This window comes from Aplysia californica, unplaced genomic scaffold, assembly GCF_000002075.1.
Source record: "Aplysia californica isolate F4 #8 unplaced genomic scaffold, AplCal3.0 scaffold01508, whole genome shotgun sequence".
Lineage (NCBI taxonomy): Eukaryota > Metazoa > Mollusca > Gastropoda > Aplysiida > Aplysiidae > Aplysia > Aplysia californica.
This window is the reverse complement of record NW_004798778.1, coordinates 22,620-42,000: the sequence shown is the minus strand read 5'-3', so window position 1 is coordinate 42,000 and position 19,381 is coordinate 22,620. Positions and strand designations below refer to the sequence as shown.

At 36.5% G+C, this 19,381-nt stretch overlaps 1 protein-coding gene across 1 annotated transcript in view; it reads right to left on the bottom strand.

Moving 5' to 3' along the window:
• Nucleotides 1-5,554: 5,554 nt before the first annotated feature.
• The window catches only part of LOC101853284 (cubilin), a gene marked incomplete at its 5' end in the record, with an annotated part of 32,082 nt that continues 18,255 nt past the window's right edge, over nt 5,555-19,381 (bottom strand). Inside the window, 5 exon segments of the mRNA XM_013090782.2 lie at nt 5,555-12,447; nt 14,434-14,448; nt 17,094-17,210; nt 17,780-17,859; nt 18,657-18,792. Of these exon segments, the coding sequence (XP_012946236.1) occupies nt 12,161-12,447; nt 14,434-14,448; nt 17,094-17,210; nt 17,780-17,859; nt 18,657-18,792 (635 nt within the window).

Here is a 19,381-nt window from a genome sequence, read left to right as displayed (position 1 = left end):
GGGGGGGCGTTTTGCCAGCGAACTCTTAAAAAGGCGTTTTGTCAGCGTAACCATTAAATTAAATTTTAAAAAGTATTCTTCCGAATTTTGCACAGTTTCACTTTGATTTTTTCACACATGTAGGGTGACAGATCAGACCTATCGATTTAGCAAATAAAATATTTCCCGAAACTTCTCTTGGGAAAAATACACACAATAATTCCTCAGTTATTTGGGACCAATAATTTTGACAGCACGTCTTGCCTTTATGGCCACAGCCGGCAGTGACTGAGTAATTACAACACGAAGACTTCGAAGACACGCGGTCGTCATAAATCGTTCCGCATGTTTTTCTACACATCCATCTGAGCTCAGCAGTGTTGCTGTCCCAAGCTACACACGTCAATAATGATGCATGTTACCCGCCCCCCCCAAAAAAAACAAAACAACAACAACAAACAAACTTAAAAAAACAAACAAAAAGAAAACAAACAAACAAACAAACAAACAAACAAAACAACAACCCCCCCTCCACACACACTTACACACACTCACATACATTTGGTCGCTTTTAAGGACAAGCGGACTAACCAAGATTTCTGGGGTTTCCAGAAATATTGACCCACACCAAAAGTGGACATTGCCCTTCCTATAGGAGACGCTTGGTTTCATTGGTGTGTATATTTCTTTGGTTATTAAAAAAAACAACTGGCCAGATGCTAGTTGCTGAAAGCTCGTCTCCCTTTTATGTTTGTCTAAAATCAATCAAGTAAGATTATAAAGAAACCGTCTATTTACACGCGACGCGACGTCTAATTACTACAATAGGAAGGCTGCAGAAAGAGTCAGGAGCACACAGGAGGGGGCAAAGGGGGTGATACGGAAGAAAGTGGAGACGAAAGCAGACGATAGAACATTGTTAGAGAGAGGTGAAAGGAGACAATTTTAGAGAAGAATTAGTTCCCCACTCTACCCGGATTCGATCCTGGGTCCTTTGAATGAGACGCGATGTGTGCCTGTGTGTGCATGTGTGTGTGTGTGTGTGTGTGTGTGTGTGTGTGTGTGTGTTGTGTGTGTGTGTGTGCGTGCGTGCGTGCGTGCGTGTGTGTGTGTGTGTGTGCGTGCGTGTGTGTGTGTGTGTGTGTGTGTGTTTGTTTGTTTTAGTAGAGGTTTTACGGCGCTCGCAATTGCATAAGGTCGTAATATAATATGAGCGCCAATGTATGAACGTCAACAGAGAAGTCCTTACAGTACAGGGAATCAGACTTACTCTGCTCATCACTATAGCTTCAATAGCACAAAGTCTGCTTCGATTATCAAAGCACCTCGGAAATATGTGACAAACATACAAAAGAAGTAGAGGAAAATGACGATAGTAAGGGTTAGGAAAGAACAAGTAGCAGTTCCCTGTTGCAGTTCAGGCACAGTTATGAGCATGACATTGTTGAATCAGCCCATTTACAATGCAATATCCCCTCTTTGGGAATGGCATTAAGACACTTCAGTCTGTAGCATTGCCCTTGGTGTGCGTGTGTCTGAGTGAGTGTGTGTGTGTGTGTGTGTGTGTGTGTGTGTGTGTGTGTGTGTGTGTGTGTGTGTGTGTGTATGTGTGTGTGTGCACGTGTGAGAATATGTTCGTGAAGGAGAGAATTATTTGTTCATGTAAAGAGCTGAGAGAGAGAGAGAGAGAGAGAGAGAGAGAGAGAGAGAGAGAGAGAGAGAGAGAGAGAGAGAGAGAGAGAGAGAGAGAGAGAGAAAGAGAGACAAACAGACATACAGACAGACAGACAGACAGTCAGAGAAAGTGATAATTAATATCAAGACGAATCCACACGAGACATTTATACAAAGTCACAGTCAACCACCCAGATTCAAAGAAAGCACAGCTGTACGTGCAGGACACATGAATTAATGTTGTCGATTAATAATAAAAATGACACCAGAGGAAACGAGGACGTAACGTAATTCATTTTCATTTTAATTTAGTTAATTACCTGTACAAAAGTATTAGCCATAACATGTAATCATGAGACACATTTAACACTTGCCACAAGTTCAGTGGCTTCACTCACGAAGTTCCTCATCACTCGGAGAACTTCTCAACACTCAAAGATTTCAGATTTGCCTAGCAGCACATATTCAATCCACACAGTTTGATTAAAAACAACATGCTATACTTTCGTGGAAGTAACAAGATACATACACTTGTGTTATAAATTTTAATGAGATTTATAAAAACCAAACGAACAAAATGGCCTAACTAGTTCAAGGTAATAAAAAACAAGCCTTTTAAGTCAACAAAATGCACATGTACATATTAAGGTGTTATATTGACGATGCAAGTGCATTCATTTATAAGATAATTCTTTCAGCTATTAAAATCTCTTTACAGTTATTAGCTGTTCCTTTAAATAGGAAAGTACTACAATACATTATTCACATCTCAGTTGAGAATTTTAAATTGCATCAGAGGGCTCTTAAGTATATCAGTCTCTACTTATCTTCATATTTGTGAGACATGCTGACAAAATGAGTTATTTACCGGATTTTAGCCTTGTGGACATAGGCCGGTGTATACTTCAAATTTGTAGGCTGCGTTTGTACAGATAATTAGTATGAAATGTTTAAAAAAACATGTTCACTGAAGATAATGGTATCACTTGAAATATCTGCTGTTTAAAAGTGTCAATTTTCAGCCGGCATCTCCATTTATGACTTTTGAGAAGTAACTCATTTTGTCTGTCAGCCTCACAAAATTTGTTATGAACCAATAAAGCCTCCACTGTGAATTAGTTTTTCTATTTAAACTTTAGGGAACAAATATTAGGACTTTCCTCCAAGATCTAACCTGTTTTTTCCAGATTTCTCGAGTAATAAGAAGCACTTGATATCCCTCACGCATCTTAATATCAATATTAATTTTGTCTTTTAATGAAAACTGTTTTCATATTAGAGGTGTTAGCATAACTGTTATTTATCATATCAAGCACAAAAAAGATTTACAACTTTTAAAAACTGGTAACAAAATGTGCTCACCATACATGTTTTGAAGCAGTTACATCCATCTGACTATCTCTGAATACTTTTTCTCTCTGTCACAGATCAGATATAAAAAAGTATGCTTTTGGGTGCAATTCAAACACAATAACTGTTGCTGAAAAATGAAATGCCACATTCTTCTTCATTTGTCTAACACTCAATAAACAGACAGGGATTTTGTCAGTTACTCAAAATTCTGCTGTTACAGGTACCGTAAAGCACTGCTGGTTTCTCATGTGCCTGTCTATATGTCATGGATGGTGGGACCCGCCATTCATTTCATCTCATTCTTTTTTTCATCCCTTTCTTTTTGTCTCCACTGCTCTGTTAGACTCAAGACATGCAAATCAAAGAATATGGTCTGTTGGGTAAAATGCGCAGAACAAGTTTAGCAATGCTGCCAAGTACAGAGATAAAATGCATCATACAAGAAATGACTGCGTATCAACTGAAATTTACAATGAATGAGATAATATTAGATATAACTTTTTTTCTTGGGAAAACATTTTAGTTATTTTCCTTTTTATAAAATAGTCTTATTGTTACCACACTATCATCTAATTCTTTACATGTCAAATTAATTAATCCTTTTTTTTGTTGCATTCTTTCTTATTACTTTGCATGAGAAAAGATGTTGGTCTTTCTTAATTTTGCTGAATACTCCAAAAATGATGAAGCTCAAGTTTAGCAAAATTACTTTTTGTGATATTTTTCCTTACTGCATTATTTTGTAACTGGTCCATGCTGTCTTCCCTGTAAGTCGTGAAGTTTGTCCTTCATGCTGGAATGCAAATTTAAAAAATAAATTGCTTTTTTTATCTGAGTAATCTAGCTATTTTCTTTTCGAGGGCTAATGTAGATATCACTCAACAACAGCACAATTGAAAAAAAAATTGCTTGCCTCAGGAACTACAAGTTTTCCTCTTAGAAGAGACAAGTACTCGATTTTTCAGTTTGCTTAGATTGTAAGTAAAGCACAAAGAGCTCGCTGCTGAGCAGGGATATGCTTTATAGAAAGATGTGTCACAACACAGTGGAATCAGACACTCGTCAATTTTTTGGCATTTGGAGTTATTGATTTCTTTTTAAAGCTTGTTCATTAGCCTTGCATTCGAGGGAAAAAAAATACCATCTATCTTGAATAGAAGTTGATATATTTGCCAGTGAAGGAGGTGGGGGTCGCCTGATTTCAGAGGCAAAATTAGCGAGAAAATAGCCGTCAAAGTTTGATTACTTCCAAAGCTTGAGAGTCCTAGGAAACTGACCATCTGCAATTTTGGTGCCTTTAATCAGCCCTTTTCAGTAAAATCCACTCAGAAATGTTTTTTTATACAGACATAAAAGGTATTTGGCCAAAAAACAAAAATTCGAGAAAATTTTCCAAACTGGCAGAGCGCCTGATTTCACCACGATGCCTCACAAATGCTTTTTGATATTATCAAAATTAGGTGTAAGATCTGGTGGCCCTATGAACACAGTCCTCATTCAAGCAACCAGCTGTTGGACGAATGAAGGTACAATCCAAAGGAAAAAACTGTTTCTGTGGAATTAAATATGATAGAGGATTTTCAATTACATTCTTGATCTCAACTGACCCCCTTATATAATTGAAGTAAGCTATCTGTAAGGAAAATTCCTGGTACTTACTGGACAGCAAAATGCAAATTTTAACATGGCAAACTATAATTATTGTGTTCACAACATCGCAGTGCAAACTCTCGTCAGTTCTATGCTCAGAGTCAGAGACATCTTTTAATTCATCAGAGGTGCTGAAAAGACCAAACTTAGTTACAAATGTAAAAAGTAACTATAACACTGAAAAGTGAATGCAGAGCAGACATGCAATGAGGAGAGGAGTAGCAATTCTCTATACCTACAGTTTACAGAAAGAACTGCTGCATAATATATAAATATTTGTGACTCACGCTGACAAAATGAGTTACCGGTACTACTCCAATTTTAGCATTGTGGGCTTATAATGTAGTAGATATACTTCACATTTGTTGGTTCAGTTTGTACAATTCAACATATGAAATGATGAGGGACGTGATAAGTTTAAAGAAAACAGCATCAATTGAAAATCGAAATATTTGACCCCTGTTTCGGTTTTTCAGCTGATATCTCGATAGTTGGATTCCGAGAAGTAACTCATTTTGCCAGCCCGTCTCACATTTGAGAAACAAGTAGGCCGGCCGGTCCTCACGTATTGGAGTCTCGTTCTGACCACTTCCAATTTACATCAGCCTCAAAAAGGTGAATCAACGCATTTTCTCATATAACACAAAACATCAGTCAGAGAATAAATACTCACAAATAAGTACAATGCACTTCTACACCGTTGAAGAAATACATACAATTGTAAGTCCTCTTCCTTAAATACATCTCCTCCGCCTCATTTACTTGTAATCATAATAATAATGGCATACGTCATTCTTCAAAACTAACACACCAAACATCTTCTTTTCACGCCATAGGTAGGTTATTGTATAAGTAAAAACTAGATTTTTACAAAACCATCCATGACCAACTCTCTCTCTTTCTCACACAATTATACAAATTGTAAACCCTATTGTATCCTGTCACAAAATCCTCCCAACAGATTCTGGTCATCTTCATCTATCACACAGCACAAATAATATCAAATCTGATGCAAATAATCATGCTTAAAATACTTATACATTAAAGCTCAACAAAGCAAATACAAAGAATGCTGTGTATAATATGATGCGGTGTAGCAGGCACACTGCAACTCATATCGCGTGGAATAATAAAAAATTATAATCATAAATTACAAAAAAATGTTGTTATGCAAATCTTCAGCTTCTTCTACTTCTTTGGCATCTTAATGAAGCTTGGAGTTGTTCTGTTAATAAATCAGTCAACAGTGCAACCATCAGAACTTATTCTTGACACATTATGAAAAGCATTCTTTAAGTGAGAAGGTATGAATTTAAAAGAAAACAATAATATGAGGAAGTGTGGGCATTGTGCAAAGGTTTAAGAAAAATTCAGAGTACTGACAACTATAAATGGTTTAAAAAAACAACAAAAAACCAACTGTCGAATTAGGCTCAGGTTTAAGGTGTTAAGGAGGGACATATGAATTAGTGTGTTTAGGTATGATCGTTTACATATGCATGTACACCCAAAGTGTAAATTAGCAATGGGTTCAAATAAAAATGTTTTTTCTTTTCTTGATGTAAAAAAAAATATCTGAAAAACCATACGCTTGTTTTGTTCGGAGGCACCAGAAAGGCAGTGCATGGGGATCACATGAGTGTCTCTTATTTTGTCCGTTGGTCAAGGTCACCGCAAATGTTAATAGATAGATTACATTTCTCAAAAGGTTAGGAAGGATCTTCCCCCCCAAAATTATTTGACTTCAAGAGGAGAACATTAACATGACAAAAGTGTCTCAATACTGAGAAACTTTTTTTTTTTTAAATAGGCCTATAGGCGTTTTTACTCCCCCATCAATATAAATTAGATTATTTCGGAGGAAGGCTTCTGACCCTGCCTGTCCAGACTGAGAGATGTACAATATTCCCGTAGAAAGGTAGAGAAACTTGATAAAAAATTTTCTCCCAACAAGAATGGAACTGAAGTCTCCTGTGAGCGACACTGAACCACCTATCCACTACACCTCAGAAGCCAGTAATGCTGGGTAAAGCGAGACAGAAAGACAAAAATAATCAAGAGGTAGTCAAGAGTAACACCTGCCAGATTAACTGCCCTCCAACCACTGTTTCAAAGGCAATTAAGACGGTAAATGATTAAGTCCAGTTAAAAATACAAATCATACTGACCCTGAAGTTTATATTTCAAAATTTGCTACTTACAAATACAGTCAATTTCTCATTGTTACTGTAAGCATTAGAAGACAATTACAGTCTACCCCCAAAAGTTTCTCATTTGAATCAGAATAAGGGCCTAGATCCAACTATTCTTTTCTCATCTTCCCGTTGCACTTGCTCCTTATCAAGACACATGACTAAAAATGCCAACAGTAAAACCTTCGTAAAACGTACTCCTTTCGGACTCTTTTCAGACTCAAAATTTTGAATGACTCAGTCAAGGTTGGAATACTCATTATCCAAAAATTGTAAAAATACTAAATGGAAATTAGGGCTTCAGAGAGTGAACATTACAGCTGATAGTAAGTTCTAAGACGTGTACATAATCACGAGGTCTTACCATATAAAACACCAGGAAAGAAGAGAAGAACTTTAGAACCCAGCGAGGAGGAAATCCACCACTTTTGGCTATCAGAAAAATTTCTAATCAATTGTGGCATAGCTAACCCAAGGAGGGTTTTACAAATAGAAGAACTGTTCCCCCATCTTCACAACTACGGTCTTACGGTCCCCTCCTATTTACAAAACTATTGTCAGCTAAAAAGACTTTATAGAGATTTTTATTCTATGCCATTTTTATAAGATGTTGTTGAGTAACATGGGTTGTCTGTTTCCTGAAGAAATGATGAACAAGGTACCTACCATGATTATAACAATTGTGTATATTGTATTATGAAATGTTAAATGTTCTTATATGTAATGAAAGAATGAAAGGAAGAGCAGATCATATGAGCAATGGGATGCAAATAGCAACAAACAAATCTCTGATAACTGGCAGTAATAGTTCTAGTCTTCTTCTAAGTTTAAATATCATTCTTACTTAGTCAAAGGAATCCTTAAACAATTGAATTTAGCAGGCTCTAGAAAAGTAGAATATTACGTTTCACTTAGAATTAAACATTTTTTCCAATCATCTGAAGCAAATTTCAGCAGTATCTAACGTAGTATCAGGTAGTACGGATATCAATAACTGAAAAGTAGTGGATGATCTTTCCTTAGGAAAGACATCTTTCGAGAAAGAAAGTAGTCCCAGTTAATCCTATCTTTGAGTTTTTTCGTATATTTTCATTTTAATGTAAGAAAGGAAAAATTCATGCGAATCATTGCAAATAAGCAAAATTAAAATACAGTTTGAGTTTGTATTAATAAACATCTTGGTACATCCTGGATATTCCGTTAGCTCAGTTGGAGTTTTTAGTTTATAGAACGTCGCAACAATCACTGAAACATTTTGGGATCCTTTCAGAGCCCAGGTGTATTTTAAAAAACTGAAAGGTGACAAATCTTAAAGAAAAAGAAAACACAACGTAACACCACTGTTGTTTGTCAATAGTCAATAGAAATTAACAACGTACTGTTATTCACTACAATTATTACGCTTAGAAAAGTTATCACATCATATTTCACTCACTGTATTTTTTCTCTCTTTCTCCGATTTAAGCAACTTCAAAAACAGACTGGCCACATTCACGCAACATCAAAACTTACATTGAAAATTTCTCAAGAAGAAATTTTTGATAGATGAAAGATGAATGAAATGATTATGACAATGATTTATCAACAAGTTGAACATCAGGCGATTGCTTCGGATAGCTTGGAACCTCTCTGAATCAGGTTTATCATGCACAGTATTTTTCCACTAAGGTAATAAGAAACCCACACAAAAGGTCATAAAAATCACACAGACTTTATAAAATACATCATAGAATAGTTTTTACAATTCATACAGATTCTCACATCCATTAAAATCAAACACAAACAAAAAAAATGTCTTCATTCTGTCTGAGATTTTGACTGGCAGAGAGCAAACCTAACCAGTGTTCTTGAGTCAAGCTAGTCTGATAAAATTATCATAAAATGAAGATTCAAATTTTTTTCCTATTTGCAACTTATTCAATTGAAAAAAACCCAATAGCCTACCAAAAAGCTTCATACCGTTTAAAAATTTTAAAAATATCTTCATACACTTTATCTGAGTAAAATTTTAATTAAACAAACAGCATCTAGACTTTCAAAATGATGTGCTCTGTGATTGTGTTCTGTTTATATATTCTTTTTGTGAAAAAAACCAACATATTTTTCAGATTGTATTTTTGTTTCAAAACAAAGCCATACAGTTTCTCAAACACAACTCAAGAATTTCTACTAAGGTTAATTGTTCCTTCTAGTAAAATGAGGCAGATATGCTTATTTATTTTGAATTGTGAGGTAAAATCAGAGGCATACATTCAAATGTGGCCAAAAAAGGAAGACAGCTTACGGGCATGTAAGGGAAAAGTAGGCCTTTTCTCAAATCATAGTGGAATAGCATACATGAATATTTACAAGCGAATACAAGCAAAATGCTACAAATATCATGTAAATGTTCACACACAACTCATCATTACAACTATTTAAACTATTAATACTATTTTGACACATTTGTTTCCATTTCAACGGGAATTTGATATCCATATAGCATGAAATAAAAGGACAGAGGTATTAACGTTCTTCGTTGTGTTCTTGATTTGACTTTGTCATGTATACGTGATTTGGATTTATGCAAAAGCCTTGGCATTTAAAAAAATGTTTTTGATGTGCCATGAAACTGGATATGCAGACTACTTGTACTCTTTCTAATGAGATGCCCTTAAATTATTGGATCTAAATATGCTGCTTTCTTGTAATAAAGATATTTTAAATCAGCTAAAGGACATAATATAAGGCAGAAAAAACTGCCTCTAGACCCAGTTGATCATAAGCAGAAATTAAACAATGACTTGAAAAAAAAAAAAGATACAAGACTTGAAATAAATTATAACACATTTGAAAAGCAATGGAAGAAAATCTATAGATCCATTGGCTTATTTTGTAATAGCTCTTATAATGAGCCAGGCTAATCTCCCTCCCCCCCCCCACCCTTTCCCTTTTCCTCCTCCTCCTCCTCCTCCTATGATAACTATGAAGACCACGAAAAAATTTGTTCTTTGACAAGATATTTTTTAACCAAACGTAACTGCAATACAAAAAAATAAATTATCAAAATCTTTGGTTAATTCTAGATCTAACACAACTGAACGGCTGGCAGACTTTACATGAAGTTCTGAGAATTCAGAACTCATAGTAGTGCTCATGATTTCTTTCCAGGACGTTCTCCAGGCTCACAAACCTCACCAGTGATATTTAACACTTTGCACTCATATACAACTAGCAGTCATACAGCCAGCAGTAGAAAATACCCCTTCTGGTCACCCACCCAGCCAGGAGAGAGACTGCAACCGACTTCTCAGGCCTGGCACAGAACTGCACTAGGTGACCGGAAAAGATAATTTTCATTGTCGCATTATTGCGCCAAGTGACCGCAAAGTGTTAAGTAAAGTCAGCAGAACAGGCGCCAGATATCAATCTCGTTAGGAATAATCTTAAACTTAGCAGATAACTACTGGCTGGTATTACAACAACAAAGAAATTGACACATTTGAGGAAATGACCCCTGGAAATAGTACCTTGACCAAAAGGACAGAAAGCATTTTTTGCTTTGTTTTAGTAAGACTTTTATGGCATGTGCAACACAAATAAGTAAATGTGCCAAAGATTAGATTGTGTTACTCCTAGAGGATAACATACAAAGAAAAGGAGGAGAGAGAAGGAAATTGGACGTTTAATAACAAAGCAGGAGCAAGCCCCACTAGAGCATCTACCAAACACCCACTCAGAGTGAGGTGAGAGCAAGGACAAAAGTTTCCTTTCAAATAAGAATCAGGAAGTAATCCCTGACAAAAATGTTCATGAGAATCCATCAAACTGAATATATTAATCATTTTGTCTTCCTGCATAACTTCTTTTTCACTTACATTTGCAAAAAAAAATTGCCTTCCCATAATCTCTGTTCAGTTACTATAATAGGCCTAATGAGAAAGGTGAAAACATCTTGTTTCTTCAAATGCCACTTTTAATTTTTAGCTGTATTTTTTTTCTCTATTAAAAAAATGCTGACAGACTTGCTCTACACCTTCTACAGTCATCATTTAAACTCAGAAAAAAATTTTCTTTTGGTTTTTGAAGCCCAAGAAAATAGCAAAGACTACACAGAGTGTAAATATTCTCATTGACAAAATTTCAGCGGAATGTGAACTCACATGCGTAAGACACCGGGGAACATTAGACACAGTTATCATGTCCAACTGTTTGATCAAAAAGACCAATATCTTTGAGAAGATGGTTCTGAATATGTTGAAGTTCTTCACCGACCCACAGAAATTGGGTGGACTAAATGTTCAGAAACTCTTCTTCATATAAAGAGTTCAGAAAGAAATAAAGTAGAAGATCATTAACAGGCAGTCTGTGGATGGCTCTTGCGAGACCTTGGATGCTAGAGGGGATAGAAGGAAGCTCTTTAAAGAAACCAAAGAAGTCAAGGTCAGCTGAATAAACAAACTAGATCATCGAGACAGTACAGATCAAATACACAACTGAGATGAAATGCAAAATGTTTTTGAGCAGTTCCTCAATATTGCAATGATTATAAATCCAACAGGTCCAACTGTAAATTTATCCGATAAATTCTCTGTACCAATGCTATTAAAAGGGAAGGAAAGAAAATTCAACTTACTGCTATTTTTCAGCAACAGAGAATTACTAGACTCATCTTACTCATCAGTTGCTCAAAAGTAAGGATTTATGTTTTTACTCTGTACTGTACTTTTGACGCAGTTGTAGAATAAATTGGACACATTGCTGATTTCCTTGTCTTAGCATGATAATTCCCAATAAGCCTGACAAAAAAACAGCAACTGATGTACACAAGAACCAAGCAAATCTTTACTTCTTTTCAATTAACCCTTGGTGAAAAATTCCTCTACACTGCAGATCACTTACATGCTGTTGTCCTGATGGCACAACTTAACAAATATGATGATGGTACTATGAGTATACCAGTGAGTGTAGCAATGGGAAAATATTGTATGTACAAAACGAATTGGAAGCATCATTATAATTATATCATAAAAAGTGGCCCACTTTCCCAGAACATTCCCACTTTGATACTGCGCATAACCAACCTGGTTCAGAGAGACCTTGAATGTACCAACACGAGAAGAAGAACAGGCTTTTCACCAATGTTCATCGTATCACACTCACTAACACGTCTCACACACACACACACACGCATGCAAGCACGCACGCACACACGCACACACAGACCTATGCACGCACCCACGCACGCACGCATATTCACATAATTACACGGCTGAAGTAATTATATATTTATATATATATGAGTAGATAAAAACTTAAGTGTGTAGCCTTCGTCATACCATGGACACTTTCTGACATCTGGGACTTTGTGTTGTGCTGTTGTTGTGGTGGTCGTTGCCGTGGTCATTTCTGTCGTCCATGAGGAGTCTGTCGGTGGTGTTACATCCCGTGGGGGCAGAGACGTAGCGAACTTCCACATGGTCATGATCCGGCGGTGCGCGCTCCGTGCGAAATTTCCGCCGATGGTAAAAGCCGCAGATGAGCAAAATGATGCAGAAAAACGAAGATATGGAAGTGCCAATAGCGATGTGGAGGATCTGTATCCCAGATGACTTTGGACCTGGGAAAAAAAAGTAAGAATAGGATCACATGGCAACCTTCATCTGAGTAAGGAAAGAAGTTTGGTGAAAATGTACCACCTACGACATTTTACTTTTTCTCGACAACTATTTTAAATGGTTATTATATGGCGATTTTCTAAGCAAATCTTTCTGATTTGAAAATGATGGTTTGAGTTTTCGGTAACAGAAGAACATAACATTTCACCTCAGAAAAACAGGTTGAAGTCACGCTGATCTCAATGTCATGATATGTTTGTTATTTATTGGCACATACCATTTTTCCCCTCTGTTTTTTAGATAGTTGCAAAGAAAGAAAGAAAGGAACAAACATTATACCTAGAACAACTTTGATCAACAAGCAAAAAAATTAGTCCGCTTTTCCTGTACCTTTAAAAACTGAAAATTTTAAAAATAAGTTATGATTCTATTCACCTTAGTCAATTTGTTTTCAAGCATATCTTCAACCAATTTGTTCCTAAATAAAAGGGAGACTAAATATGTACCAACACCAGGATCATTTTTCAAGGCTCACATTCTTCAACATGAAAACGTTAAATAATACGTAAAGCCCGAATCAACAACAAAAACTGATGACAAGACCTCCCCAACTGTTGTTCCCTCCAGAGTCTCTATAACACTGAAGTAGTGGAAAAAGAATGAGGATTCAGTGAATGTTAGAGGCATGCAACCACAGCTTAAGCTCATAACCAACAATAATAGTGAGCAAAATTGTAGCGGATTGGCAGAAAAACAATAGATACTTAAAACATTATTGTTGAACAATATTTTCCTGTCTATAAAAACCCCTCCAAAAAATCAACGGTATAATAATATGACTTTTCTGTGACCACAAGAATTGTATCTTTACATTAAAAAAACAAAAATCTTTGGCTACTTTCAACTAAAAAATTCTAGTCTGTGATTAAGATTCCAATGCTATTGATGTTTCTGCCACTGCAGCTTTTCTCATCCAGTTTACAATACCAGAACTTGTATTTTGGTTCTGAACAGGTCCAGAGAAAAAGAGGAATATTGCTCTTTAAAAATTAGTGTTTTTCTCTATCCTCAGATGTACTAATAAATTACAATTTCAAGCAAGATACGGTATAGCAGCTTTATATTATCTGGCCCAGAAAACACAGAATAAAGTACACTCTTACAACATAAAGAAAAAGGTACAGTACCGGTATAAAAATTTGCTTTACCAAAGTAGAAAATTATTAACCAGGATTCCCTGAAAGTTTACCAATCACCAAGCAAATAAAAGCAATGCAAAAGTACAATACCCAGTGAAAGTTATATGTACATTGAAAGGGTACAGTTTTTTGTGTTTACCAAAATGCATAAAAAAAAGAACCAGAGGTGAATTATTATTGTGAATGTAAAACAATGACCATTCCGTACTGGAACACTCAGACACAAGATGATTACCGGTATGTTATTTAAATAGAGGTTTTCAGGGATTAAGACCAGTGTTTTTTCTCTAACACATTAACAACACATACTGTGACACATACTGTTGTACTTTAGGACAACACAGCAGTACAAGGCCCAAAACACTGACCTGTTGGTTAACAAGGAAAGGATCAACAGACTGTTCATTATGGAATCGTGTATTTATTGAACACAAGAGATATCCATTTGCTTTAATTCAGTCTCTTTTTTTCCTAGAGAGTCAGGAGCCTGGTCAGAAGTGGTAGGTTATTAAAAGAAAATTATTAATGAAATCCCAGAAAATTTATTTTGCTTGAGTTTAATGAGAATTTTACCTTTGAAAAAAGTATCATAATGCAGTACAGGTATATCAAATAAAAAAGCAAAATGTAAAAGAAGGGGTTAAATGTTTCACAGCAGAAAAACAACAACAGTGTATGTGAAAAGTGATAATATTTTGGTCAAGAAAAGTGGAAAAACACCATATTGTGTTAGAAAATCTGTTGGAAAAAAGAAAAGGAGCAAAGCTGATTTTGTAGAAGGGTACGTACCCGAAGAGTTAGGGCCTGAACGAATGAAAGATCATGGAAAGGTATGAAGCAGGTCATGATGCACACATTCTCAGAACTGCACAAAATGCATTTAACGTGAACGATTTTATTAAAGACAGCTTGACACCAGAAGCTTTTCAGGTATACAGATACCGGAAACTTTTGATATATGACAGTGATGAAGATTTGCTTATCTTTTTTAATATTGGTAAGAAGTTGTTCCCGCATCCGATCCGGACATTGGGGATTGCCTTGTTGGTGAGACAACTTCCTGGGCCTTCGGCATTTTTATTGTGGTAGGGTGGCCAGTACCTTTACTTCCCTAACTCGAAGTCAGGTACCCATTACTGCTTGAAGGGCAGGAGGGGGACTTCCCGCCTCGGAGACGAGCGCACTAACCGCTCCGCCACCGCACACTCTTAATACTGGTACCTGTGTTAATATGTGAGTTTCAACTCCAAATATATAAAAGACCGATGTATTGGCGCAAGATACTTCGCAAGTTAAAGAAATATCTTCTTCTTGCCAAGCTGCAAAGCAGTGGAATTATTTGACAGCCAGTTATCAAAGCAGAAGCACCTCACATTCCAGCTGACCATAATTTCTGTACATTTATGAGGTGGATAATATGATGAAAAATACAAGCTGGAGGATTCTCACTTTATCAAAATGTTCAGAATTAAGTGTTTTCCTCCTAATCTCACAAGACATACAGGCAAACAAATTAACTAAATAAAAGCTGAAAAAAACCTTCACATACAATAATTTGTCATCTGGAAGGCCATTTTGTTAATAGTACATATCCACAATTCAGTTTAAGAACCCCATAAAGCCACATTTTTCTAAAATCAACTTTTTTAGCTTCCCCATACCCGCAGATCTTTCTCGGTCATATATCTTGTTGAAGTAAGGATCGTACTGTTAATAATACATGCAACGGAGAAAGATCTGCGGCCAGGGGGAAGCAAAGAAGTCATGTATAGAAAAATATGGCATAGGCCTGGAGGTTTCTTGAACTGAAACGTCAATATAAAAGATTTAAAGCAATAATGTTTACAGAATCCAAAGCTTTCGCTGACTAGAAATGAAAAAAATTATCATGCGGTTAATTGAAAGAATTACAACAGGAGCAGATCCAGCCACTCAGTGTGTAGAAGCTTTTAGAGGAAGCTGATTATTAATGGCACATACTCGGAGAATGCACAGTTTACATTATATCTTCATCCTGACTTGAGTGACTTGTAAATCATCATAGCATCTTCATCCACGCTAACTGCAGAACACTTCCAAATATAGTTGAAACCTTTTCTAATAGCCACCTGTATAAGACAATCACTGATACAAATGACCACTGCCCTTTTCCCCCTTGCAGTTTTTAAAATATGTTAATGACATTGTGCAAGACGTACACCTATCTAACATGGCCACTTTTCTCCTCGACAATAGTGGGCTGTCTTAGATAATTTCCACTGTACCAGTGAAGATGAAGTTCTGGTAATATTTCATATTCTTTTGCTCCTTCCAAGGCTCTGACCAATTCACAGTTTAAGGTCATCAACTGACATAATGAAAATTTCCTAAACTATTAAACCAATATTTATTGTATATAGGCTACTGAAAAAATGTTGATTGTAAATTAAATCAAGGTTAGATGCAAGCGCCATGCCTCCCCATGCCAGGCTCAGTTCTCTTATGCATCTTACCTCACTCTAAAAGTTGGAATATGTTTGTTTGGAACAACAATACCAAAAATAAAAGAAAACAAATGCTGGAACATGAACCAAACATTTTCGGTTTCAGACTTTGTCCGGAACCTAATGAAAGAAAAAGAAAAACAGAGAAACAAAAAAAATAACATGAATTAAAACATCGATTATCCCGGATGAGTCGAACACTGATCACTTTTATACATGAGTTAAAAGAGAGAAAGAAACTCTTCGCCACATAAAGAGTTCAGAAATAAATAAAGAAGAAAACCATTACGAGGCAGTCTATGGATGATTTGTATGTAAAAGAACTTTTTGCCAATCTTTTATTAATGCCATCACATTTATCAAGAACAAAAATTGGATCATTGAGCTAAATCAATTAAACTCTGCGAGATTTTTAATCTAGTCACTAAAAGTTTTGTACCATTTTGCTCCCAAAATTTTAAAAGTCCTTTTCATTTTCTCCACAATTCAAAAAGCAACATGCATCTTTCAATTAAGGAATTAAAAAGAAAAAAAAAAAAAAACAGAAAAAAAAAAGAAAACCAACATGTTATTGGGGTATTAATTATTAAGACAATCAGGTGAAAATCATTATCGCTACATTGATTGCAACAAATGTCTTGGGCAGGCTATGGAAATATCTAATATCAACCAACAGGTTTACTTTGGGAAAAATGCTAGGAATATTCGACAAAAACTTTAGCTGACATTTTTCTGTTGGCTACAGGCTATTACATACATGGTCTCATAATGAAGCAAACTAAACAAACAAAAAGCAACTCCAAAGAAAGAATAACAAATTCCACTAAACAAGTTAACATCATGACACCTTCTATTCGATGGAAGCGCTGTGGAATTTGTAACACCAAAATACACACTGAGAACTACTGGAACAACACGACACATAATTTATTATAGTTTAACAAACGAAGGGAAGCAACTACTCACATTCAGCAGTTTCGTCCGAGTTGTCTCCCTTCCCACAGTTGGGTTCCCCATTGCATTTCAATTTGGGAGAAATGCAATATTTGTTTTCGCGACACTTGAACCCTGAACACTCCATGGCTGCAACAAACACACAGTACAATAGACTGAATCTTTTACTCCGTACAAACAAACAAACAAACAAACAAACAGCATACAAACAAAGTGACTCATGTGTCTGCTGTGATGTAAAACTGTCTTTAGAAAATATTTTCTCATTCTTTGTGAAATAAAGTGGCGTGGGTGGCCTAGTGGTTAGGCTACTGGACCTGTAATCGTGAGATTGTGGGTTGGGGGTTTGAGCCTCAGCTGGGTCCGACGTTGTGTCCTTGGGAAAGGCGCTTAACATAACGTTCCCATTTGGCTCGGTCCTAATGGAGATGGACGTTACGTCGGAGGTCCTGCCTTCTAAATAACCTAAAAGTGTTGATGGGGGCATTAAACCCACACTATTTTTCTTTCTTAAAATAAGAATCTGAGTCTTTGTTTCCATTTTTTCCAAGTACATAAAAATCAAACAGAATGTTATCCTTCTCTCTTCAACCACACCTGCACTTCTCAGAAAACTACGTTATGTTAAAGTGTTGCTGGAGTTACTCAAAACATGACCAGAAAACAAACAAGTAGCAGACAGAGACGACATCACTCACTTGCTGAAGGCCCAACGTGAATCTCTGTCCATGAGATTTTAAAACCCTTTGCCCCCAACGATGTTTCTGATGTTAAAAATCTGGAAATAGAGAAAGCTGAATCTCAGAAATCGGATATAATAAAGAACATATTAAATATATATTGTTAATGATGCCTTAAACATAATACGTCATAAGAGCTGATTTCGAGTATGTGTGTTTATTTGATGCTATATGCAATTATTATTGGCCTATATATACATAGAGAGAGACAAGAGAGGCACACAAACATAAATACACACACAGAGGGGTGGACAGAAAGACAGAAAGAGGGTGAGAAAGAGAAAAATAGAGCAAGTGGACAGAGAGAGACAGGGACGGAGAAAGAGATAAGGGAGAGTTGCAGCCTTTTTCTAAAATCTTCGAGGAATCATTAATCAACTCCTATGACTCACTGATACGTTTCTCTTCTTGCTGATTCCCACACAATCATGATAGCAAGGGGGAGAGACAGACAGAAAGACACACAGACAGATAGGCACACAGACAAATAGACAAATAGACAGGCAGGCAGGCAGACAGACAGACAGACAGACAGACAGACAGACAGACAGACAGACAGACAGACATGGATGGAGACAGAGATAAGGATAGGGATGGGGACAGACAGAGACATAAACAGAGATAAAGATAGAGATATAAACAGACACAGAAGCAGAGATAGAGACAGTATAGAGATAGAGACAGAGATAGAGACAGAGGCAGAGACAGAGACAGAGACAGACAGAGACATAAACAGAGACAAAGGCAGAGTTATAAACAGAAATACAGATAGAGACAGAGAGAGACATCCTGAAAGGGGGGAGGTGAGTAGGGGATGGGTGGGTGTTGTACTCACGAGATCTTAAAGGAATCATGAATGGACACGTAGGACTGACTGATGGCTGGATCCTGCTGCTTCCCACACAGCCGGTTGAGAGGCCTCGGGGCCGTGCTGTCAGCAAACAGTCGGAGAACTACAGCTTGACAGCTCGCTGAAATGCGCATTGAACGTGAACGGTACATTTAGCATGAACTATGAAATGGGTACCATGAACTTGACAGTATGTATCATGAACTAGAAAATCGGTACCATGAACTAGAAAATGGGTATAATGAACTAGAAAATAAGTATCATGAACTAGAAAATAGGTATCATGGGTATTATGAACTAGAAATGGGAATAATGAACTAAAGCATGGGTATCATGAACTAGAAAATGAGCAATTGAAAGTTCAGGTATCATGATTCAGAAAATGAGATATTGAAAATTAACGATATCATGAACCAGAAAATGAGCTATTGAAAGTTAAAAGAATCATGAATAAGTAAAAATTAAGTTTAACCCTCTATTCAGATCTTACTTGACCTAGTACAAGTACTCCTTCTGGGGCTCTCGTGGTCGAGAGGTTATGGTGTTCACCTCAAATTCAATAGGTCCCGGTTTCAAATACCAACAGCGACGGACAATTTTCTGCTGCCAAAATTTTCTCCTTTCACCTCCATTCCTGCTCTCTAACAATACTTTGTCGTCTGCTTTCGTATCTACATTCTGCCCCCATCCCTTCCCCTCCTATGACCCCC